We start from the raw sequence: 23,194 nt of genomic DNA on the forward strand, positions 1-23,194 counted from the left end.
GGCACAGGCCTGTAATCCCAGCTACTCAGCAAGTTGAAGCAGGAGGATCACAAACTTAAGGGCCACAGAATGAGTTCAAAGCAAGCCTGGACAATTTGGTGAAACCCTGCCTCTCAGAAGGGTCTGAAACGATGGTTCAGTGGTTAAGAGCACTCCTGGTCTTGCAGGGGGGCAGAGTTTGACTCCCGGCACCCTCTCAGGTGTTAACTCTAGTTCCTGGGGACCTGATGACCTCTTCTGGACTACGATGCTCAAATGTACATATACCCACACTTAGATGTACATATCAAACATTTTTCCCCCCTCTGTGTAACCCTGTAGAGACCAGGCTGCCCTAGAACTCAAGAGATCCACCTACTTCTGCCTCCCAAGTGCCGGGATTAAAGGCACACGCCTCCACCTTCAGCTCCTGCACACATAATTTAACAGGGACGAATGGTGATATATAGTTCAACGACAGAGTGCTTGCCTACCGTATGAAAGGATTGGGTTTAGGAAGTAAGAAGCCAGGCAAGGCGAGAAGACTGGGGGTACAGTTAAGAGGTAGGGCATTTGCTTAGCATGTATGTGTCCCTGGTCCACCCCCAGCACCCTCCCACCCACCCACAAAAGTCACCAGACACAATGGCACACTCCTGTAATCTTAGCATTTGAGAAGTGAAGGCAGCAGGATCCAGAGTTCAAGAACAGCCTCAGCTCTCTCAGCCATGTATCAAATTCAAGGGAAGCCCAGGATACATTAGAATTGGTCCTTTATAATGGCTAGCATGTCAAGTGCATCAGTTCCTTCTAGGGCAAGACCAAGATGAGGAAATAGGCCATCAGCATCCAGCATTGTGATTCCCGCTGGTGGGGACTGGACCTGCAATACCACTTCTGTCAAGTCAGAAGACTGGAGGAATTCAAAGACCAATAGAAACGGAACCATTTGAGAAATCTCTAGTCTACAATAAATTAGTTAATTTATAATGTAACAATATAAGTATAGGACAGCAGCCGGGCATGGTGGCACACACCTTTAATCCCAACACTCGAGAAGCAGAGGCATTCAGATCTCTGTGAGTTCGAGGCCAGCCAGGTCTACAAAGAGAGTTCCAGGACAGCTATGGCAACACAGAGAAACCCTGCCTGGAAAACAAAAAAACAAAGTATAAGACAGCCTTTGTTTTAGGCATGGTCTCACTATGGAGCCCTCACTGGCCTGGCGTTTACTACATAGACCAGGCTGCCCTTGAACTCACAGAGATCCGCCTGCCTCTGCCTCCGAAGTGCTGGAACTTGAGGTTTACACAGCCTCATCTTATAAGACTCCAATGAAACAGCAGACTTGCAAGTTGCTTTTAAACTCTTCACGGATTATTATTTCATGAAGAGAGGAAGAAGCGACAGCATTTGGTGACAAACAGTAAAGGTGGATGTCAGGGGAGGTGATGAATGGGGGCTGAGATTTCCAGCAGGTTCTTCTAGGAAGAGTCAACAGTCAGTGGTGATGGTGGCTGAGAGCTCTTGGATGCGCCAGGCACTGCAAGCCTTGCACAAGATGTGCCCATCCAGCGGGTAGCAGCCTTGACACTCACCCTCAGAGGACAGCAGCAGCCCACACTCCTGTGGGAAGAAACAATATCTGCCTATTAGCCTGAGAGCTCTGTGTGTCTTCCCTTAGGGTTCTCCCCCCAGGGTCCTAGGCTCTGCAAAGCCTTGTCCAGGGACCCCTCACCTCACACTTGTAACAGCCAATGTGGAAACTTCGATCCAGAGCGACAATTCTCACCGTCTCCTCCTGACCTGGTTCTGGCATGATGGCCCCACCACACACTGAGCAGCGAGGTGCAAATTTCCTGAGGTGGAAGGAATTCAAAAGGGGTTTCAGGTCCCTCCCTCCCGACAGGAGGCTCACAATGGAGCCCAGCAAAGGGGAAGGGAAGGGAATGAGAAGGATTGGAAAGATGGGTTTAGGTCTTGGGGAAGACCCTGATGTCACAGAGAGGACCAGAAGTCAGAAACGGACATGGAGGGGACAGATCAGAGATTCTGTGCCAAGACAAAACCTGTGGAAATCCTCAATGCAGTGGATCTGGCTGGTGGCATCCACCGTGAAAGGGATGCCATCAAGGCCACGGTGACACACCACACAGGTGAAGCAACCAGGGTGGTAAGCCTTCCCCATAGCCCTCAGGATTCGGTCCAGGATGGGTTCAGAGCACGTGGAACACTTCTCCAGGGTAGCCTAGTGGGGAAGCATCAGGAAGGTCAGAAAGGGAAGCCACAGCAGCCAGGGAGGCGCACTGGCCTCCCACCCATCTGGGGGGAGTCCCCTGCATAGGATTCAGTGGGAGGTGGTCTCCGCATCTCTGAGTTCTTATCCCAGCATTGTAACTTCTAGACAGGGAGTTCAGCCTCCACACACTCTCTTTTCCAGTAAGATGAGTCAACAATAATCCCTGCCTCTGAGGAATGTTATCAGACTTTCGCAAATCACTTCAACTCTAAAATGCCTTCTAGCTGGGCATGGCGACCGGCACACATCTGTTTTCCTACTTCTCGGGAGGCTGAGGCAGGAGGATCACAATTTCAGGGCCAGCCTGGGCTACACAGTGAGATTCAGTCTGGAAGGAAGAAAGCCAGGCCTCCCCATTGAAAAAAGCAGCTGTCCTCCCCCCTCCCCCGCTAGTATCCACATTGAACTCCTTCCTTGGTCTGGGGGCTGTAGCTCAATTGGTAAAATGTTTGCTCAGCATGCAAGAAGCTCCATTCCTAGCACCATATAAAACAGATCTGGTGGCACACATCTGGAATTCCCAAACCTCATGGATAGGGGGAGGAAGTTCAAGGCCTTCCTCAGCTATATATGAGTTTCAGGCCAGTCTGGGATACACGACATATTATCCCAAAACAACAAACAAGCAAGCACAGAAACAAAACCCAAAATGTTCTTTGGTTGATGGACCAAATGATCTTTGGAATATGTGCCCTGGGCAGGCCTCAAACCTGCTTTTAGCTAAGGCTGGCCTCGAACTCCTGATCGTCTCTCCTGCGGATAGCCACCACGTCGAGTTCTTCCCTTCTTGTATTTCTGCTTGAGTCCCTAGCTTCAAGTCCCCTCTGTCTTCTGCCCCATCTGACTGAGTATCTGGCCCTCTCTTAGATAGGCAGGGACCTGCCTGCCCATCTTGATACTTAATTTAGCCCCTTCCCCCCCCCCAGCCTAACCACTCACCACATAGCAGCTCTCACAATATGCCCTCCTCTCCACAGCATAGAAATGCTGGCCCCTGAGCTGGGCCCGACAGGTTGAACACACAAAACAACCAATATGGAAGACGCGGTCCAGGGCCACAACCCCAGCTCCATCGCCAACCACATCTTCGCCACAACCACCACACCGACCTGAGGATAGAGAGCAATGAGCATCAGTCTGTAAGATCCACGCCACCAGAGCCATCTCCTCCCTCTTCCCACCCTACCCACCAGGCCAGCTCACCAAAGTACTCTCCACTGGGCGGGTGGCTCATGTCATGCACCAATTTCTTGGTCAGTCTCTCTAGCTCCTCTTCCGGAGGTTGGCTTAAAGGGACCTACAGTGAGAATCGGGGCTTTGTGTTATGGCCTACAGTCTCTGATACCACAAATAACCCGTAAGGTCAGGAACCCTGAAACTCATCTGAGAACATCTCTCAGAAGATGATGGGGGGGATGCCTAGCCCCTTCCCTTTGGCCATTTTGACCCATGACCTCTGGGTACCCTAAAACCAGGATTGAATTATTCATTTATTTATTGTTGAGACAGTGTCTCATACAGCCTAGGCTGGCCTGGAACTTGTTATGCAGCCAAAGATGACCTTAATCTATACTGACCCTCCTGCTTCTACCTCCACCATGCTTGAATTGTATGGTGCTGTGGATAGACCCTTGGAACTGCTGCACCTGAACTGCCTCCCCAGCCCTAAAACCAGCCTCCATGCCACCCAATCAATGCCCACTTACCTGCAATGGCCACAAACCCAGTGTCCCCACCCCCCACCCAGCTTACCTGGGGCCCATGCCCGCCTCCTCTTCCTCCTGCAGGGCCGAGTATCCCAGCGGCATCCTCCTTTACCCCTGTTCCTGGCTCGCGGTGGCTCCTATAGCCAGACCCCCAGACTTCACCACGGCCTGGTAAAGGAAAGTGGGGGCCTGGAAGAGGCCCAGAGGCCTGAGAGGCTCCCCGCCTTGGCAGTCCACAGCCTCTCACAGGTTGAGCCACCTTCACTTGTACAGGGAAAGCAGGACCAGCCGGAGTGCTGGCTGTAGCATAGGAGGCTGGGGTAGGTCCGCCATAGGGGGATGCTGGGAGCATAGGGGTTGGAACGGCACCTCCACTGGGCTTCAGGGAGCCTGCGCGGTAAGCATGGGGTGGAGGGGCCTCAAAAGCCTGGGGAGACAAGCAACGCAGAAACAGTGAGTAAGGCCATATCCAACATCCATGCGTGCCAGGTAGGAACCTCAGAGGAGCAATGACTTTTGACAAGTTCCCATGGGCAAGGCCTGACAAGGAGGAAGCTGGTGCTTCCGTGAGCCAGGTGTTCATTAGTTGCAAAGAGGGTAGATGGGGAGCGTGGAAAGCGTGGCTTCGGCCACAGAAGGGAGCACAGGACACAGACCTGTCGGTCTGGCCGCCGAGGAGCATGACTGCGACCCCCGTCCAGATCAGCCAACATGCTAGTGAGCGAATCTATCTCAGCATCCAGGCTTCCAGGACGGATGACACCCCTGTCTGGCGGGAGCCCCTGGAGACAGAGCCAAGGTCCGGAGAACAAATATAGATCACAACCCCTGGGCTTCTCTCGCCTTCACCCTGAGAAAGAGACCCACACATCCTACCCTCACCCCACCCCCAGTTCTCACCTGCAGACGCTGGGGCGCTCCATGGGGTCCCACCCAGGTAGGCCCCCGATCGTCAGGTACCCCCGGAGGCTGATAACATTGTTCAGGTGGGAGGGGGCAAAAATTGACCCTGGGGTGGGGCTGGAGTGCTATACGGGAGAGAACAGAGGTGGGAATGGAAAACGGTACCTCCTGAGGGCTGCCCTTCCTCGGGGCGCCTCTCCTTCTGTACCTAGGGCGTCTGGGAAGGGCTAGGAATCAGGGGAGGTTGCACAAGGGCAAGCCTCTGGCTTGGGGAAGAGACATCAGGAAGCAGACAGGCAGGGGAGAAAAGAAAAGGAGAGTAGCCAGTAGCTCTCCCGCCACTCCCGGGTGTTTGAGAGGGGAAAACTTACTTGCTCCGTGGGCCGGTGGCGGCCCCAGGGCGCCTCGGGGAAGCGCTCTTCCCTGAGGGACTCTGGAGGGCTCTGGCTGCTTCGGGGGAAGCCAAGTGGGCCCCGACATGGTCTGGGATGACTACTCCACTCCAGACAGAGGTCAGGGTCCCACAAGCCCGGAGCCCGGAGCTTTGAGCCCCTTCCCTCCTGTTCCGTCCCACGCCCGGTTTGGGACTCCCGCAAAGAAACTTTTTCTGGCTTTTTTCCCCCTTCTTCCCCAATTTTGGGGACGGCCCCGCCCCCTGACGTCACCGCATTCCTGGGGGAGGGTCACGTGGTCCCCTAAACCCTAATCTGCAAACCCTCCTCTCTCTGTGGCCCCCTCCTGTTAAGAAAGGACCGCCCGCCTCCGGAGCCAAGCCACGGGGTGGGCTGCTAGCGGCTCAGGCGCTGCGGCCCAGAAGTCTCTATGATCCCGGCCCCAGGACTGCACGTGGCAGCCTCTTGCCTGGGGCTCTAAAAGGCTTCTGGTCTCCACCCCCTTACAGATCTCTCCCTTCCCACCCGCCTCCCTCTCACCCACCCTCCAGCAGTGTTCCAGCAGCCCATAGTGTTTTGGTCTTTTATTAATGGCCAGTAGTTAGAAAAATAAAACAAAACACGAACATCACCACCCTAGGAAGTCGGGGAGAGGGAGGCGGTGTGTTTGTGGCCAGGATGGGGACACTGAGGTAGCCTAGAGTCACAGAAGAGACCAGCCCCTCTGGTCAAGGCACCAGTGAAGGAGGGGAAGGCAGGCCGGGGGCAGGGCCGCAATGTCCTCCCCAGTACGATGGGGACAGCCACCCAAAATTAGTGTACTATGTGCCCCCCATCCAAAGGAGACCGTGGTCCCCTTAAAACATCATCCGAAGGGCAGGGTCCATTGGGGGATCCATTGTTCAGAATGGGCCTGGACCCTCTCTATGCAACCCTGTCTGAACAGTCATCAGAGATCAGTACAGGTGACCGGAGTGACACCATGAACAAGAAGGGTGGGACCCAGGTCGCGGCTCAGGGTTTCCAGCAGCGCCAGGTATCTGGGGTAGCGGGCAGGATCGGCCGGCGGTCGAGGCAGGTACAGAAAGGTAAGGGCAGTAATGGGTCCCTCCTCCCCGTCCCTTCCTTCAGGCCCCCCAGGGCCGCCTCCTGTGCCTCGCCCCTGCTGGGCACGCACCAGGGCGTTGGCACTGCAAGCCAGAGCCTCAGCCTCTTCATCTCCTCGACCACCATTCACAAAGTCCCCTTCCTCTTCTTCATGATCCCCAGTCTCGGCCCCTTCACCCCACACCACCTCTTGTACTTCTGCCCGGATCCTGAGTTGACTCAACAGAGCCCGGAGCCTTCCCTCGGCTGCCCCAGGAGCCTCCCTAGGCCCCAAGCACAGGAAGATCCGGAGCCGGGCACTGTGCCATGCAGGCACCATGCTTAAGATGGTAGCCATCTGCAACAGGAAAAGGCCACAGACGTCCACGTAGCCAGGCCCACCCCGGGGCCGCAGCAGGTTCAAGGGCCACACGTCTACATGATGTAGCTGAGAGCTGCTACCGGACCCCCGGCTTAGGCGCTCCGGGGGCAAAGCCCCACAAGCCCGGGCAAGAACCACATTCTTGTTCATCTTGAGAGCATCTGCCACCGTGGCCACGTAGTCCTGGGGACTGAGAGCCCTAGGGCTCCCAGGAGCCCGAGGTGGAGGGAACAGCGTGCTCAGGGAAGGCGACCCGCCCTCTCTGGTGCCCTCTGCAGGCTCGGAGAAGGCTGGGTCTGTTAGAAAATGGTCCTGGGGTGGGGCGTCATCATAGAAACCGAGCACCAAAGTGTTGGGCTTCATGCCGCCTAGGGGCAAAGAAGGAACAGAAATCAGGCCGGGGGTTGAGTTTACACCACATAAAACGCGCCCACTCGCACTTAGGTCAGCCATGAGGTATGGCTGGGGCCTTACAACAGTTACTTTATACACACGTTTGCGAAATGATCTGGCTTTCTTAAACACTTTCACATGCATTTATTTGCCTATCTCTAGGAATAATCTCCTCCACTTTAAATATGTAAATTTCACAATAGGAATTTGTTTTTCTTTTGCCTAGAGAGGTACTGGAGATTAAATTTAGTGCCTTACCCATGCTAGGCAATCAACAACTGAGCTATATTCCCAGCCTCATTTTAGATTTTGTGTCAGGTTTTGCTTTGGAGTTTTTTGTTTTGTTTTGTTTTGTTTGTTTGCTTGCTTGCTCTCTTGCTTTTATCCTTCTGAGAAAGGGTTTCACTATGGAGCCCTGACTGGGCTGCAACTCAGTATGTAGACCAGGCCAGGCACTGACTCATAGAAATCCACTTGCCTCTGTCTCCTGAGTAGTGGAATTAAAGGCATGCACTTAAGCGGGGTTTTTTTGTTTGTTTTTTGGGACAAGGTCTTGGACAACCTGGGTTTGCTTGGAACTCTATGTGGCAGAAGATGACCTTGAACTCCTGATCTTCCTGTACCCTCCTTCCAAGTGCTGGGATTATGTGCGTTCAGCCCAACTGGCCCATGAAGTTCATGGAGTGCAGGGATGGACCTCAGGGCGATATGCATGCTAGGTAAAAGCTCTGCCACTGAACTACAGCCCTGGCTCTGGGTTCTTTTAGGGGTAGGATCGGTTGTTATCACGACAGGCTTTAAACAGCTCATCTCTTTCACATTAGGAGAGGTCATTTCATCCAGGCATGATGGCCCCAGCAACTGTAATCCCAGCAACTGGGAAGCTGAGGCAGGGGGATTGCTACAAGTTTGATGGCAGCCTGGGCTACACAGTTTCGTGCAGCATAGGCTACAGAGCTACAGAGGGAGAACCTGCCTCAACCAGAAAACAAACAGACAAAAACCTAGAGACTGAAATTGAACTCTACTGAGGAAATGAGACTTCTGTAGCTCAGGCTAGCTTTGAACTTAAAACCCTCCTTGCTTCCGCTTCCACAGTAGTTGAGGTTATAGCCTGCATCACCAGGCATGAGGAAAATAAAATCAGATAGCCTGATGGTTCAAGTTCCTGACCTCAATCACCAGAAAAGCTACCTCCTGGATCCCTCCAGGGGAGGATGGGACCACAGCTTCAAAGTTCTAAGGCCAGTGGTCTGCAGTCTGGTACCCAAGAGGAAACAGAGAGCATCTGCTGTTTACCAGAGGCCACATCCTAGAGAGAACACTCAACTCATTTGAACCTTGTGGCAACAAGCTGTGAGATAAGTACTGTTTATTCTCCCCTTTTACAGATAAGGAACCAACCTCAGGCCCCACGCAATGAAGTCACTGGCCTGAAGGCTCAGGCCTGAAAGGGCCTGGGTAGGAAGGTGACTATGACTCTTCACACAATAGGCTGTTCTCTGACCTGGCTGAGCTTGGGCCAACCTCAATGACCCAAATCTCTTGTCCCAGAAGTCTCCATGGTGCAGTTAAAAAAAAAAAAAAAAAAAAAAAAAGCATGGGCCTCTCAAATTCCCAACCAGTTGATGGACTTTGTTTTTGGTTTTTAGTTTTTTGGATTTTTTGTTGTTGTTGTCGTCTTTTGTTTGTTTGTTTTTGGCTTTTCAAGAAAGGGTTTCTCTATGTAATAGCCTTGGCTGTCCTGGCTTTGTAGATCAGGCTGGCCTGGAACTCACAGAGCTCCACCTGACTCTGCCTCCCAAGTGCTGGGATTAAAGTCATGCGCCACCACCGCCGCCGCCACCACCACCACCTATGCCGCCCAGCCTGCCACTCTATTTTTTTCACACAGGGTCTTACAAAACGTGGAGCTCACTGCCTGGGCTACACCAGCTGGCCACACTGGCTGTCCTGTCTCCACCCTCCCGATGTTGGAATTAGATGTGCACAGAGGTGCCTGGCCTTTACGTGATGCTGGGGATCCAAACTCAGGTCCTTTTTGTTTGCACAGCAATAGCTATACCAGTTGCGCCTCCTCCCCAAGTCCCTTTCTGCTAGAGTCATCTTCCTCAAGGTAAGTGTCACTAGTACAGTGACCCCTTCCAGGAAAGGAGAGCAAGTGTCCTCAAGGTCTCCAGGGGTAAATGCTATTCAATGATACCCAAGCCCATTAGCAGGAGGGAACAGCCGCTGATCCAGCAAGGGAAAGTGATCACCCACCACCCTGTGCTTTTACCAGAACCCTGCTTTGCACCAAGCAGTGAGTGCGAAGTTCAATGGGATTGACCTTTAGCCTGACTGACTGCAGGTGGAGAAGGAAGTGTTAGCTCAGATGACAAACACTAGTCTTGGGAATGAGGAGGTGGATGAGCCCAGGAGTGCCCACAGTACAAGGCTTGCAGTGTGAGTCACAGAGCTGAAGCTGCCTGGTGGCACAGGCCTGTAATCCTAGGTGCACAGGAGGTTGAGACAACAGGATCTCAAATTCAAGGTCCTCCTGGGCAACTTAGTGAGACTCTATCTCAAAAAACGGGGAAAAAAGAAAAAAAAAAGTCTGTGATGTAGCTTAGCTGTAAAATATTACTAGAAATAAAGTATTAGTAGCATGCCCCAGTGAGGTTCTAGGGTGTGGCTCAGTGGTAGAGCATCTGCCTAGAATCCCCCAGTGAGGGGCTGAGGGTGTGACTCAGTGGTAGAGCACCTGCCTAACTTAAGCAAAGCTCTAGCTTCAAACCAGTGTGTGTGTGTGTGTGTGTGTGTGTGTGTGTGTGTGTGTGTGTGTGTGTGTGTGTGATAGACAGGAAGAGTCACAGGCCTGGCAAGATTCTATTTTATCTGAAAGCATCTCTCCCATATATACTCTGGTATCCTTTGTGACCTAGGGACCCCATTCTGCTCCTTCCTGCCACCTTGATTGGTATTTGTTGGTGGTAGGGTTCAGCTGTAAAGTGCAGTCTGACCTAGAATTCCTGCCTCAGATTCCCAAGTGCTAAGACTGCAGGCATGAGCCATCATCACCATGGCTTCCCCACTACAGAGCCTTTTCAGACCAAGCTCAGTTCGCATCTCACCACAAAACCTTCGCTGACCACATCAATATCGAGTCATTCATCGGTATTCGGAGGTCTCAATTCTGGTGGTTAACAACCATCTGCTTTATCTGTGGCAGCATCACCCCAACCCCACTGGATCTCAGACACTAAGCAGCGTTAAACCCAGTTAGTATTTGGATGGAAGAAATTCTGTTTTAATGGGGCCATCTAAGACTCAAATAACTGTCCCACTCTCCCTGGAGAAATACTCTCCAGAGCCCAAATGCGCACTAATTCTTGTCTCAGAAAGTGCAGTGGCTCAGTTTACAGAGGCCTTATCAGCACAAGGCCCTGAGTTCCATTCCCAGCACCTCATAAAGTGGGCACAGTGCTGCATGCCTGTGATCACGAGCAAGAGCATCAGTGGGTCAAGGTCATCCTCAGCTACAGAGTGAGTTCCCAGCCAGCCTGAGATCCACTGGACCCTGACGAAACAGCAGCAGCAACAACAACAAAAACAGGGCCAGCAAGATGGATCAGTGGGTTGGAGTGTCTGTGGCCAACCCTGATGATCTGAGTTCAGTCTCTAGGGCTCACACGGTAGATGGAGAGAAGGGACTCCTGAAGGCTGTGTTTTGACCTCTTCACATGCACCACAGCATGCTTGCACACACACACACACACACACACACATGATTAAATGTAATTTTGGTTTTTTTTTTTTTTTGGCTTTTTGAGACCAAAAAGGGTTTCTCTGTGTATCCCTGGCTGTCCTAGAACTCATTCTGTAGACCAGGCTGGCCTCAGACTCAGAGATCTGCCTACCTTTGCCTCCAGAGTGCTGGCATTAAAGGCATGCAACACCACCGCCTAGCTAAAAGTAGTTTGGTTTTGTTTTTTTTTTTTTTTTAAGCCAACCATCAGCATCATGCCCTATCTATGCCACATCTCCAATCAGACATTGTGGCCACTGTTAGACACTCTGCCACTGTTATCTTTGACTCCTATCTTATCTACTCTGTATGGTGAGTTCCTTTTGCAATCTACAATCTGGTTGATTCCCTGGAGGAAGGGGACCACTGAGCGGGCCTGGAAGATACTCAGAGAGATGCCACTCACCAAGGCCAGAGATCCGCAGTAGATGCTGAGCCCCCTGGCGCACAGAGGGGGACAGGGTGAGGTCCACAAAGGCTTTCACTTGGGCCAGGTCCACCAGGCTGAGCCATGCACCATATTGTGGCTGTACAGGGTCAGATGGTAGTGAGTCTGTAGAGAAAATACAGACAGAAGGTGGTGAAGGTACAGTGACACACACCTGACCCCAGTGCTCAGGGGACTGAGGCAGGAAGATGGCCAGCTGGACTAAGTAGGGAGAACCTACCTCACAAAACCAAGGGCTGGTGATATAGCTCACAGTAGTGAAGTGTTTGACCAGTGGTGGGGGGAGCAACTATTGGCCAAGCTCAATTACTCTTTACTAGAGTTGGGGCTATATTTCAGTAATAAAGCTCCTGCCTAGAATCCCCCAGTGGGGGGCTGGGGGTATAGATCAGCAACACCCCTGTTTTAATCATTTAGTCTAGAGTTCTAAGCCTGCATGAGTCTGAACAAAAACATGAGGCTTCTGAGAAAGAAGAGAGGAAGGACAAGAACGAGAAAGAAAGTCACTCACCAAGGTCTCCCAGAGTGACATGGCCCAGCACATAGAGTCCCCCCTTCTTTAGCTGATTGGCCAGCCGTAGCAGAGGCAGGGCACCCCGAGGGTTTCCCACCAGGAGCAGCAGCTGGGGCCTCCAGAACTTCACATGCTCCTTGCGAACATCCAGACGGAGCAAGTACTTCCGCACCTGGACAGCAGGAGGTGGGAGAAGCTCCCATAGGCACTTACCCCTGGGTTCTTCTCAGACAGAGACACGGGCCCCCAGGGTGGGAGCAGGGAGCCTCCCAAGACAACCTCCCACCCTTCCTCAAGGGTCCCCAACCTGGTGGAAAAGCAAGGCCTGGCTGACATAGCCCCAACTGCTGGGTCCTCCTCGTGCGGTCAGAAGAGCAGAGAGCAGGCCCATGAGAAGGAGGGACCCACCGGCCGCCCCGGGACTGATGAGAAACATCATCAGCAGACAGGAGGCCACCCCAAGTAGGCAGCTGTGCCAGGAGAACAGGCTGAAGGTGGGGCTGGAGGGAAGACAGAAGGAAGGGAGGGCACTCAGGGCTGGCCCTCAACACCTGCCTGTCACCTGCTCTAGTCCCAGGCCACACGCCCGAGGCTCTGTTCTTTTTTTTTTTTTTTTTTTTTGTTCTCCAAGGCATCACTGTTTCTCACCGGAAGTTGGGGGCTGAAGCCCACTCTAGACTCAGGCAAGACAGGTCCACCGCAGCATAGGCCACCAAGTAGAAGACGGTGACCACAGCAGCCAGTGTGTTCAGCTTGCCAGCCAACAGCACCAACTGGGAAAGGACCAAGAGGTAAGCATTAATCAAAAGTGCCAACTCCAAGGACCAGCCAGATGGCTCGGTGGATAAAGAGGCTCGCTGCTGAGCCTAATGAGCTGGATTCATATCCTGGAGAGTCAGTTCTCCTGAGCTGTCCTCAGACCTCCACACATACACACACATACACATACTCAAGTTTGGACAACCACTGCCAATATTTATGAGTTCTAGGTCATTCTGGAGTACAATCAAGTTTCAGGCAGCCAGGGCTACATATTGAGACTGTCTCAATATAATAAATAAAAAATAAATGCCAATGCACCTCAAGGAGTGCCAGTGAGTGAGTGTGTTTGTGAATGTGTGTGTGTGAGTGTGTGTGTATGTGAGTGTGTGTGTGAGTGAGAGTGTGTGTGAGTGTGTGTGTGTGTGTATGTGAGTGTGTTTGTGAATGTGTGTGTGAGTGTGTTTGTGAGTGTGTGTGTGAGTGTGTGTGTATGTGAGTGTGTGTGTGAGTGTGTTTGTGAATGTGTGTGTGAGTGTGTGTGTATGTGTGTGTATGTGAGTGTGTGTGTGAGTGAGAGTGTGTGTGTGTTTGTGAATGTGTGTGTGAGTGTGTGTATGTGAGTGTGTTTGTGAATGTGTGTGTGTATGTGAGTGTGAGTGTGTGAGTGTGCGTGAGTGTGTTTGTGAATGTGTGTGTGAGTGTGTGTGTATGTGAGTGTGAGTGTGTGAGTGTGCGTGAGTGTGTTTGTGAATGTGTGTGTGAGTGTGTGTGTGATTTTGTTTTTATGAGACAGGGTCTTGCTCTAACTGGCTAGACTGGCCTCAAACTTGTTGCAATCCTTGCACCTCTGTGTACTGAGAGTTGGGATTGCTTGCTTAGACCACCCGCTGTATTTATTTTTAGGCTGGGTCTTATCATGCAGCTCAGAATGGCTTCAGTTTCAATCCATTCCCCTACCTCCACCTCCAAATTTGGATTACAGGTTTGCAACACTAGCTGGCCTATATCATCATTTTCATTTACACCCCTGATCTAGACCTAAGATGGGTTGTCAGTCTGCGAGCTAGAGAGTGAGGGGCAGAACAGTTGAAAGGAAGACTTACCTGCACCAGACCCCAGGAATACAGGACAGCACCCCAGGGGTTGCCACCTCCAGAAACCACCTTGGCTGGTGCCAAGATGACGCCTATTAAAAACAAAACAGAATCACACCAGGCACATCAGTGTGGGCCTATGGGGGACAGAGACAGACCCAAGCGTGGCAGACCCAGGGGGCACCACACCGAAGAGGTCATCCTGGGCCAGGGCATGCAGAATCCGGGAAGCGCCGATGAGAGAGCTCATGGAGGCTGACAGTGCCGTGGCATAGATGCCGATCAACACGAGCGGGGGCCACAAGCTGATGCCACGGAAGAACCCATAGTCTTCCTGAAGCAGAGTCCTAGCCAGGAGGAAGAATACGAGGAAGGGTTCATCAGTGAGCCGTCGTAACGACCTCATGAGAAAAGGTACTTGTGACAGACACTGCATTTCTAGAGCTGTGTCCTAGAGGGGGCCTTGTAATGCTAGCATTCAGGAAGCAGAGTCAGGAGGATCTGGAGTTCAAGACCAACCTCAGCTATATATAGGGAGTTTGAGGCCAGCCTGGGTTATATGAGACCCAGTCTCAAAAACAAACAAAAGAAGCTAGCTCCTAGAGCCTGGCTGGATGACTCACACCTATAACCCCAGAACTTGGGAGGCTGAGGCTGGAGGATTGCCATGAGTGTAAGATCACAGCAAAAGAAAGAGCTAGTTTAGGCCAGGCATCTGTAGAATGAGAGGATATCTGGTTCAAGGCCACCCTGGGGTAGAGAGCAAGACCCTGCCTCAAAAATAAAACAAAGGGCCAGGTGGTAGTGGCACACACCTTTAATCCCAGCACTCGAGAGGCAGATATAGGTGGATCTCTGTGAGTTCAAGCCCAGCCTGGTCTACAGAGCAAGTTCAGGACAGGCTTCAAAGCTACACAGAGAAACCCTGTCTTGAAAAAAACAAAACAGTATATAAATATATGAGACTAGAGAGCAGACTGGCGTACAGAGCCAGGTGCTGCCTCAAAAACATAACAAAAGCTCAGTGGTCAGGAGAACTTCCTGTTGACCATGAGGACCTGAGTTTGGATCCTAGCACCCATGTAACAAGCCAAGCGTGGTTGTAGCTCCAGGAGAGACAACAGACAGTCCAGATTCAGTGAGAGACCCTTTCTCAAAATAAAGAGAAGCCGGGTGGGTGGCGGACGGGAGGGGGGCAGTAGCACCACCCCTGTGATCACAGCACTGGGGAGGCAGAGGCAGCTGGATCTTCATGAGTTTGAGGCCAGCCTGGTCTACAGAGTGAGTTCCAGGACAGCCAGAGCTACAAAGTAAGAGACCCTGCCTCAAAAAAGAATAAGAGAGAAAGTACTAGAGGACACCTGACATCTCCCTTTAGCCTTGGAGAGGAATGTGCACATACCACACACTTTTTAAAAATGTAATACAAAATGACGTCTTCTCAGTGACTATAGCCCTGATGTCTAGGCAAGCCTGCTCTATATATTAAAGGTGCCCAGATGTGTTCATGGCATTCACGGGGTATCTTTGATCTACTCGGATTTCCTCACTCCCAGCAGTATGTGACCAAGAGACAAAACAGTTGTACAAATACAAATAACAAGAAAGGTGAATAGAGCGTGTTTGTGCATGCCTATAATCACATTACTATGGAAAAGTGGTGAGACGATTATATGTTGAAGGCCAGCCTTTGTTACATAGTAAGTTCAAGGCTAGCCTGGGCTATATAATAACCTACTCTATCCCCCCCCCAAAAAAAAACACAATCAACAACAAAAAACCCTCTATTATTAGAAAGGTCCTGCCCCTCCCAACATCAACTCCAAAGTGTTTACAATTCAGATAATTTCATAGCAGCTGCCGGTGACCGGCTCACTACAGCTACGGTGACCGGCTCACTACGGCTATGTAACCATCCCTCCCTGCCAGATGGCACCATCTCTCTCCCAATGGAAAAAACTGCCTCCAACTGCGCTGCACCCAACAACCTGTATACCTACTTGACAACCTGTAGTGACCACCGGGTACCATCTTTTTCTTGTTGTTTTGTTCTTTTTCAAGACAGGGTTTCTCTGTGTATCCCTGGCTGTCCTGGAACTCACTCTGTAGACCAGGCTGGCCTCGAACTCAGATCTACCTGCCTCTGCCTCCAAAGTGCTGGGATTAAAGGCGTCTAGCTCCAGGATACCATCTTTTTGTTGTTGTTTTTGGGTTTTTTTTTTTTTTCCCCTGAGACAGGGTTTCTCTGTGTAGCTTTGGAGCCTGTCCGGGCTATGTAGACCAGGCTGAACTCAAGAACTCACAGAGATCCTCCTGCCTCTGCCTCCTGAGTGCTGGGATTAAAGGTGTACCACCACTGACCAGCTTCCCAAGACCGTCTTATTCCAACACTCAACCTCAATGAGAGTCTGCCACCGCCCTCCACCACATACCTGTCACAAGTGAAGCTGGAGAGGAAGAAGAGCAGGATGTAGATGAAGAAGGTGTAGGCAACAGCAATGATTGTGCCCAGTGGAATTGCCCGGCTGGGGTCCTTGAGCTCCCCTGGAGGGACAGGAGCATAGAGAGAAAGGCCAGCCCTCCTATCACACCTTCTCACAGTGGCAGCCTTGCCACACACACCCCGCCGCCAAAAGCAGAATCTCACCTGACATGTTGGCCCCAGCCATGATGCCAGTACAGCCGTTGAAGAGGACAGCAAAGACACTGGCAAAAGTCATCATGGCCCCCGTGGTGTAGTCCTCAGCATAGCCACCTGGGTGAGGACAGTGCATCAGTATTCCTGTCAGGGGTCCAGACACCTTGGCCCTACCACCCCACTTTCACACTTCCCCAGCGCTCGCCTCCCCTCCACAGCTCTGACTTAGACTCCAGCCCACCCCCCCCACGTGGGGGCCGTGTGTCACCTCCTCCCCATTCCCCTCTGTACTTTCTCGTGGGCCTCTTCTACCCCAACTCCTATCAGAATTCACCCACACAGCTCAAAGTATCTGTAGGGCTTGCTCGTGCCTTCCCCAGCCGGAAATCAAGGTTAGCTTCCTCCTTCTCTGCTTAAACCACCCTTGGTCTGTTCCTCCCGATGGGATCTCACTGCACCCCAGGCTGGTCTCAAACCACTCTGCAGCCAAGGATGACACTGAACTCTTGAGCCTCCTGCCTCTACCTCCCGAGTGCTGGGATTACAGGCATGCACCACCACGAGTGATTAATGGGGTAATGGGAGTAGAACCCAGTGATTTGTACCAGCTAGGCAAGTGCTCTACCAACTCAGTTACACCCACATCCACAGCTTTTTCCTGGGATTCCTGTTTTTAAGACTTCCTGATGTGGGTGCTGGGCACTCCTAACCATGGAAGCATCTCTCCAGCCCCTTCTCCAGGGATTCTACAGCCCACCTTTCGCTCACCTCCCCCCAAGCTCCGCCCCACGCACTACAGTGTTCAGCTCACCGCCCAAGTTGTCCTTTAGGGTGCTGCTGTTGAAACCGGTGAAGTGACCGTACCGGGGTGGCACAGAGGAACCATTGGTGCCTGGACGGGGAGCTAACTTGATGTCCCGGGGTCCCACTGCCACAAAGCTGATCAGCACAGAGGCCAGGGAGCCAGAAACCAGCAGGAATGTGAGGAAGGAGGCCCGAGCATAGAGTCCAGCTCCCAGTGTGCACACGACACCCACAAGGCCAAGCAGCAGGGAGCCATAGAGCAGATTCCAGCCGTAGCCCTGGGGGAGAACCCGGAGCCCACTGGAGCCTGTAACATCTGGAGAGAAGAAGGAAGGCGGTAAAAGACCTGGTTCCCAAGGAGACAGCCGGCCCTAACTGTGGCCCCTCCACCCACCTGCTGCTAGAGACCTTACTTACCCTACAGCCCTTCTTAGGGCAATCCCAGCATCTTAGCTCTCCCCAGTGGGCACCAATCTTGCTATGGCAATTTCCAGAACATTAAGCCGGTCTCTCTGACTAGAATCAGGCACGTCCAATCTTTTCATTTTGTAACATGACATTGTTGTCAACAAATCCTTCTCAAGAACTTCCCCCAACTCTCCCCCCTCAAAAAAATTCTTATCAAATAAAAATACAAAGATTACTCAGGAGGTAAACGCACCCCCTGCCAAGCCAGACAAACTGACTTTGATCCCTGGGACCCACATAATAGAAGAAAAACTCTTCCTACAAATTGTCTTCTGACCTCCACCGGAAGGCCATGTTACACACACACACACACACACACACACACACAGAGCTGGGTCTGTAGCTCAGTTGGCAGAGTGCTTGCTTAGCATACATAAAGGCCTGGGTTTCATTCCCAGCCCCACATAAAACTAGGCATGGTAGTACATGCCTGTATTCTAACTACTGGGGAGGTGGAGCACTCCTCCATGGCCTCTGCTTCGGCTCCTGCCTCCAGGTTCCTGCCCTGTTTGAGTTCCTGTCCCAGCTTCCTTCAGTGACGGACTACATTGTGGAAGTGTAAGGCAAATAAACCCTTTCTCCCTCAAGTTGCTTTGGTCATGGTGTTTCATCGCAGCAATAGGCACCCTAACTAAGATACCGTGCAAGAGTGAAAGCCTGAATTTGGATCCCTAGCACCCAAGCAAATGCCAGGTTCAGTGGCAAGTATCTGCCATGTCAGTGCCGGTTGGCAGAGCTAACTGGCTAGGCAGTACAGCCTACGGATGGGCAGCGAAAATGCTTACTCTGCTGGACGAGGTGACAACACCAAGCCCTCAATCCCAACACTTGGGAGGCAGAGGCAGACAGATCTCTGAGTTCCAGGCCAGCCTGATCCACATAGTGCATTTGGGAATAGCCAGGGCTACGTAGAGAGACCATGTCTCAAATTAATAATGATAACAATAATAACATGGTAATGAAAGAAAAAGAAGAAAAGTCCACTGCCCTTGCAGAGCAGCAGTTCAGTGCCCAGAACACATATTGAAACTTAAAGCCACCTCTACATCCAGGGGGGTTGATGCCATCTTCTGACCTCTGAGGTCCCCTCCATGCACACAATACACATAAACTCATGCTGGCACATACAAATAAATAATAACAATAAATAAGATTGAGGGCTTCCTTCCTTGGAGCCCCCTCCCACACTCAGGAGTCCCTTCCTCCCTCCCTCTCTCCCTCCTTCTCTCCCTTTCTCCCTGTCTTTCTTCTTTTAGGTTTGTGGCCTCCGCTGTCCTGGAACTGCCTCTGTAGACCAGGCTGGCTTCAAACTCCAAGATCCCCCTGCCTCTGCCTCCTGAGTGCTGGGATGAAAGGCGTGCACCACCATGCCATTTTTTAAAAAGAGATATTTATTACTTTTCCTTAATAAATAAATCTACCTTCACTGTGCATAAATAAGTAAATAAAGAGGACAGGCAAGATGGCTCATTGGGTAAGCATTATTGATAAGCAAGCCTGGTGACCTGATTTTGTCCCACAAATCAGCATAAAAGGGGAGGAGAGAACTGACTCCACATAGTTGTCCTGTGACCTCCACATTCAAGTCATAGGAGGTGTGTGTCCCCTGTCATACACACAACAATAAAAAATTAATTAACAAATGCTTACAAATAAGGTGAAGACCAGAAGAGGAAGACAGCCAACATTGACCTTTGGCCTCCACATAGGCATGCTCAAGTAGGCTCACCTACACATGCACATTCCATAGTCACCACACACACACACACACCCAATAAAAAAGAAACAAAAGAAAAGGAAAAAAACATGCATATCTAAAAAAGAATCTAATGGGTTTTTTGTTTGTTCGTTTGTTTGTTTTTCCAGACAGGGTTTCTTTCTCTGTATTGCTTTGGAGCCTGTTCTGGAACTAGCTCTGTAGACCAGGCTGGCCTCGAACTCACAAAGATCCGCCTGCCTCTGCCTCCCGAGTGCTGGGATTAAAGGTGTGTGCCATCAAAGCTCTGCAAGAATCTAATGTTTTAGGTAAGCTTAAAATGTTATGTTGTGAGCATTAATGGCTATTCTTGGCCACATGAAGCCACATATGGCCAGAGGGCTGCAGGCTGGACATGCCTGGCGATGGTAAGTTCCCCGGGGATGGAGACAAGCACTTGGTTGCCCACATATCCTGCCGAAGGCAGGCCATACAAAGAGAAGACTCAGTATGTTCATCTTGGGAAGCACAACTCCATAATCCCAGGCCCTGAAGAACTCAGCACCACCCAGACCAGGTTGGGGAGAGTACAGACCAGCCCCGAAGACATCCAGCACGGACTCCACCAGCCCCAGCAGGGAAACTGCACAGCCACAGACGTTAGCCAAGTAGAACATGAGGCCAATGCTGCCGCCAACCTCTGGCCCCAGGGTTCTGCTGATCATGACTAAAAGTGGAAGCAGGGAGTTGAGTGTTAAGGGAAAAGAAACCAAAATGGAGGAAGGGACCACAAGTCGATATTTGGCAGCTTCCCTTCCAGGTTCCCTGCAAATACCATCTCAGTTCTCAGCAACAGTGTACTCATGTCGCGTATCTTTGCATAAATCAGAAGCATACACAGTCTTCTCCATCCCCCCACTCCTGCCAGACAAGCTCTGTACCCGGGGCTATTACCCCTGCTTTCGTTTTACTCTTTATTTTGTTTTATTTATTTATTTATTTATTTATTTATTGAGATAGGGTCTCAAGTAGCCCAGGCTGGCTTCCAGCTCACTACATGGCCTAGGATAACCCCAAACTCCTTATCCTCCTGCCTCCATCTCCCCAGTACTAGGATTCGAGGCATGTGTGTCACCAAGCCTCACTCTTTTTATTCTGAGACAAGGCCTCCATTAGTTGCCCAGGCTGGCCTTAAATTCACTCTATAGCCCAGGATGGTCATGGACTTTTGATCCCCCTGCCTTCATCTCCTGGGTACCCAGGGTGACAGGCCTGCATTTCCACACCTGGCATCTACTTTACTCATCTATAAAATGACTATCCCTGGAGCTGTTTTGTTGCTGATAGAGAAGAGCAGGACTGGGGATGGAACTCCTGACCTCAGGCATGCTAGGCAAGCACTCTTCCACTGAGCTACAGTCTCTGTCCTTAAAATGCTGAGAACCTTGTTAGGAGACCAGAAGACAGAGAGCTGGTCGACTTTACCATCACATCCAGCTGCTCACCATCCATTAACATCTGGCCTGTTTTCAGGAGATACTAGCCCCTCCCCACCCCAATCCTGGAAGATAGAACAACCCCGACCCAGTCCACCTAAGTTGGAGGATACAGTAGGCCCCGCCCCCTCTCACAGCTCCATTGGTGGCAATGGCACAGACTGAGAGGACCGTGAGTGCCAGAATGATGTAGGCAACCAGGAGCATGGCCAAGGCCTGCAGCAGCCCAGCATGGCCCACCACAAAGCCTGAAAAGGGCGAGAAAAGTGGGTCACAAGAGGCAGTTACATCCCTTTACCCTACCTCCATCCCACTGGGCAGGGCCCTCTCCTCCTACCCTCCATCTGTCCACATATACTAGGGGCCATCCCTTCCCCAGTACATCCTTCCTCTACTCACCAATCCTCAGGAACACAACTATACTAAACATGGACAGGACAGTGGGTACCACCACACCCAGGAAGGTGGAGAGCTTTCGAGCTGATGCCACGCCAGATCCTCCAGCTCCATTAGGAGGGAAGGCAGCTCCCTCTTCCCCCAGAAGCCTGTAGGCCAGCAGAGGGGAGCTCTCGCTGGCCATAGCTGAGGGTGGGCAGAGGAAGCCACAAAAGGGCTAGGTGAGCTGTAAAAGAGATTTTTAGGAGTTGGAAAGCAATTCCACAGAGCTGTTCCTCCTAAACAAAATCTTAATCAAACACTCAGAGCTTCCTCAAAAGGACAGTTGCAAAGGAACACACAACACACACACACACACACACACACACACACACACACACACGGTACAGAAACTCAAAACTATCCCAGCAACTTACCCCACTCTCAGACCCTGGTATATAAGAATCAGGGTCCCTTTCAACTCTTAGGGACCATGTCTTCCTCTATGCTTCTAAAACTAGGGGTAGCAACAGGGACGCAGATCCCCCTGTCAAACCGGGTCTGTCCTTAACTAGCAACAAGAGAGGAAGCAGATCTCCCCAAAGGGAAGTTAGCGACTAGCAGTAAGCACCTTCTGCCAAGTCCTAAATTGCAACTCTCGAGTACCCCTCAATACAGCATCTCACACATGGGCAATAAGAAACTTTGAAATCTCTCAAAGCTCCACCCTCCATCACCCCTGTCTTTATACCCATCTCAATCCTTACCAGATTTTTCCAATCCCTACGAGGAGCTTCCCCAAACTCTATCAATCCAAACAGAGCCATCGATTGTCCAAACACACACGCAGACCGCCTAGCATCGCGCCACTCGGGGTCCCCAGGGTCCTCCTCCCCCACCCACCCTTTCTTGTCCACTTGCTCCATCCAGTAACTGGATGCCTGGGGGCCAGGGATCTGGCTCCGGCCGGCCAAGCGCACTCTGCAGCTGGGTGCGGCAGGGTGCTCACTCACCACCTTAGGAACGCAGCTGCTCCGGGGGTGGTCCCCGGCGCGCCTGGGGGGGGCTCCGCTACTCACGGCAGTGGTAAGGGGGCCGGAAAAGGCAAGCGGGCTACCGGGATGTCAGGCCCGGAGCCTGCCCTCCCCAGCAAGGCGTCCCATTGGTTCCAGATCAAGCCCCGCCCCAAAGGGTGGTTCATGCGCAAGCCCCGCCCATACTCTCCCTAGCTGCCTGTGCCAACCAAACTGCTCCACGTGCGTCCCGGGTGTCATCTGCAAGGCGGTGGGTCACGATCCCCATAACCCCTCGTTACCACGATGCTAACAGGTGCCCAAGCTGGTGATCTGACTCTTCTCCGAGCTCCGAGGAGCCCCCAGGAGTACATGAAAGGGGCGTGTGACGACTGCGGAAAAGTGGCCTGGAGTGGGCGGGACCGCGGCACCTGACTCAGGTGTATGGCGGGGAACTGCGGGCGACGTCGGTCGGCGCCTTCAGGTGTCGTACTATTCCAGTCTCTCCAGAGACCTAGAATGCCCTCGGGTACCAACCTGGTCCCTTTCTAGCCCAGGGAAGACCCTCTTCTCGCCCAGTTTGAGCCCGCGGGCTGCGCTCTTCTTTTCTGCCACCGGAGGGAGCTATGAGCCCCCATCCAGGCGCAGGGTGCTGGTGGATTCGCTGGCAACCCTACCTGCTTTTGTGCCTGTAGGCGAAGATCGTAAAACTGTGAACCCGACTCTTAAATTGGTGTCCTGTCCCCAGCCCTTACAGGTCTCACTAACGGTGTTTCCTCATCTATAAAACGGGACTTAACTAAAACATCCCTCGTAAAAGAGCAGTTGAGAGAGAGATGAGCTAATCGTGTATACTCCTGTTTGTGTGTAGACCCGGCTAGCCCTCTCAGTTCGCTAAGTAGCTGAGGAGGATTTTGTGCTTCTGATCCGCCTGCCTCCACCTCCCCTTTGTTGGGATT

At 51.9% G+C, this 23,194-nt stretch overlaps 2 protein-coding genes across 3 annotated transcripts; both read right to left on the bottom strand.

Moving 5' to 3' along the window:
• Nucleotides 1-1,334: 1,334 nt before the first annotated feature.
• Nucleotides 1,335-5,681, bottom strand: Trip6 (thyroid hormone receptor interactor 6). Its single transcript, XM_051205216.1, has 9 exons — nt 5,259-5,681; nt 4,885-5,012; nt 4,641-4,766; nt 4,031-4,411; nt 3,482-3,575; nt 3,218-3,387; nt 2,049-2,227; nt 1,718-1,838; nt 1,335-1,605 (listed from the first exon to the last, which is right to left on the bottom strand). The coding sequence occupies exons 1-9, from the start codon at nt 5,365-5,367 to the stop codon at nt 1,474-1,476; spliced, it is 1,440 nt and encodes a 479-aa protein (XP_051061173.1). The 5' UTR covers nt 5,368-5,681; the 3' UTR covers nt 1,335-1,473.
• Nucleotides 5,682-5,848: 167 nt separating this feature from the next.
• Slc12a9 (solute carrier family 12 member 9) lies at nt 5,849-22,367 on the bottom strand. Of its 2 annotated transcripts, none has more exons than XM_051205151.1 (14): nt 22,236-22,367; nt 21,247-21,469; nt 20,961-21,095; nt 19,947-20,078; nt 17,195-17,503; nt 16,393-16,500; nt 16,178-16,289; nt 13,935-14,092; nt 13,755-13,837; nt 12,538-12,662; nt 12,197-12,389; nt 11,887-12,061; nt 11,334-11,480; nt 5,849-7,115 (listed from the first exon to the last, which is right to left on the bottom strand). In XM_051205151.1, exons 2-14 carry the CDS (start codon nt 21,425-21,427, stop codon nt 6,229-6,231), a joined length of 2,745 nt encoding a protein of 914 aa, XP_051061108.1. In that variant the 5' UTR covers nt 21,428-21,469; nt 22,236-22,367; the 3' UTR covers nt 5,849-6,228. The 2 variants fall into 2 exon arrangements, with proteins under 2 accessions (XP_051061108.1, XP_051061109.1); XM_051205152.1 differs by lacking the exon at nt 22,236-22,367 and adding an exon at nt 22,126-22,211.
• Nucleotides 22,368-23,194: the final 827 nt, after the last annotated feature.

Source organism: Phodopus roborovskii, unplaced genomic scaffold (assembly GCF_943737965.1).
Source record: "Phodopus roborovskii unplaced genomic scaffold, PHOROB, whole genome shotgun sequence".
NCBI classification, from domain to species: Eukaryota; Metazoa; Chordata; class Mammalia; order Rodentia; family Cricetidae; genus Phodopus; species Phodopus roborovskii.

What these genes read in the sequence shown, in the direction of transcription:
- Trip6 (XM_051205216.1), bottom strand. Translation starts at nt 5,367, where the DNA reads ATGTCGGGGCCCACTTGGCTTCCCCCGAAGCAGCCAGAGCCCTCCAGA. An exon ending in GAGGCGGGCATGGGCCCCAG is followed by an intron (nt 3,576 to 4,030) that starts GTAAGCTGGGTG and finishes TTCTCACTGTAG; the next exon opens with GTCCCTTTAAGCCAACCTCC. An exon ending in TTGGCTGTTACAAGTGTGAG is followed by an intron (nt 1,606 to 1,717) that starts GTGAGGGGTCCC and finishes TTCTTCCCACAG; the next exon opens with GAGTGTGGGCTGCTGCTGTC.
- Slc12a9 (XM_051205151.1), bottom strand. Translation starts at nt 21,427, where the DNA reads ATGGCCAGCGAGAGCTCCCCTCTGCTGGCCTACAGGCTTCTGGGGGAA. An exon ending in GGCCCAGGATGACCTCTTCG is followed by an intron (nt 13,838 to 13,934) that starts GTGTGGTGCCCC and finishes TGTTTTTAATAG; the next exon opens with GCGTCATCTTGGCACCAGCC. An exon ending in GCTTCAGCCCCCAACTTCCG is followed by an intron (nt 12,390 to 12,537) that starts GTGAGAAACAGT and finishes TCTTCCCTCCAG; the next exon opens with CCCCACCTTCAGCCTGTTCT.